The 1,059-nt window shown below is 45.8% G+C and overlaps 1 protein-coding gene across 1 annotated transcript in view; it reads right to left on the minus strand.

Annotated features, from left to right (window-relative positions):
• Nucleotides 1-655, minus strand: part of INO80C (INO80 complex subunit C) — a 19,707-nt gene extending 19,052 nt beyond the window's left edge. The window contains exon 1 of the mRNA XM_018571031.1: nt 561-655. Within this exon, the coding sequence (XP_018426533.1) occupies nt 561-653 (93 nt within the window). The 5' untranslated portion in view covers nt 654-655. The remainder of the gene's footprint in view (nt 1-560) is intronic.
• Between the last annotated feature and the right edge of the window lie 404 nt (nt 656-1,059).

The following is a 1,059-nucleotide window of genomic DNA, read 5'->3' on the forward strand; positions in this document are numbered from 1 at the left end:
CCCGCCGATCGCCTATATGTGAAACACCCGGTAACGGGTGTGTGCATTTAGCGGGTCTTTTCTGCCCGTGCGTGCCCGCTAGGGGGCGCGCGCGAGCAGAAAAAAATTGCCGTCTGGAGACGGCAACCCGCAGATGCTGCAGTGCCGTCCGTCCGTTTTTTTACTACGGGCGGACGGCAAGAGGTTAAAGTACCGCAGCGCTGAATACTGAAAAATGGCCTGGATGGGTAGGGGGTTTAACACCGCGGATGTCAACTGGTTAAAAATGACAGCTGCCTCCTAACTCCCCCATATATAAGAGTTAAGGGACTTCAAAGCATTTTTGAGGTTTACCTTCTGAGTTTAGTGTCAGTTTGAATAGAAGGTTTTTTTCCCCTGAGTTAACTCTAACATCACTCATCATTACATCCTAAAATAAGCTAGTGTCCCTACAATATCGCCAACAAGGAAAAGTCCACGAGAACACAAAACACATCAACAGGAAACTAGAATGGAAGGAACAAAGAAAAACCCGAAACTTCTAACCACAAACTGCAAGTAAAAGTTAACATGGCTCTTACAAGGAAATGCGCTTGTTTAAATGGTAATGGATTCCCAGCAGTCTCCGTCTGAGGTGCTGTTCCCTCAGCAGCTTCAGCTTTACAGTCACCCATCACACCGGGATAACATCATGCACCAGCCACACTGCACCAGCATTGCACTTCCTGGATGACATGACCCCGCCCCCCCACAGCTGCCAATCACAGCTCACCTCTCAGCACAGCTCACTGAATGTTAGAGCAGCAGCGATTGGCTTATTGCGTCTGTATGTACACTATTGTCTGAGTGATGTGTGTGGTTAGTATTAGTAATACGAATGTATTGCTACTGAGAAACGTGTATTTTTGGATGTGTGTCAGCACAAGATAGTGTTTTTCTTCTGCTTTTTTGTTTCAAAGGATACTTGCCCAGTGCCAGGACATTTCTCAAATAAATAAATCTGCTTGACTCGCTATACAATCAATTGTAGATTTACTACACCTGTATGCAATCAACGTATATCCAATCAGGGAGACTCTT

The sequence above is a fragment of the Nanorana parkeri genome, unplaced genomic scaffold, assembly GCF_000935625.1.
Source record: "Nanorana parkeri isolate BGI_ZX_2015 unplaced genomic scaffold, ASM93562v1 scaffold1655, whole genome shotgun sequence".
Taxonomy (NCBI): Eukaryota; Metazoa; Chordata; class Amphibia; order Anura; family Dicroglossidae; genus Nanorana; species Nanorana parkeri.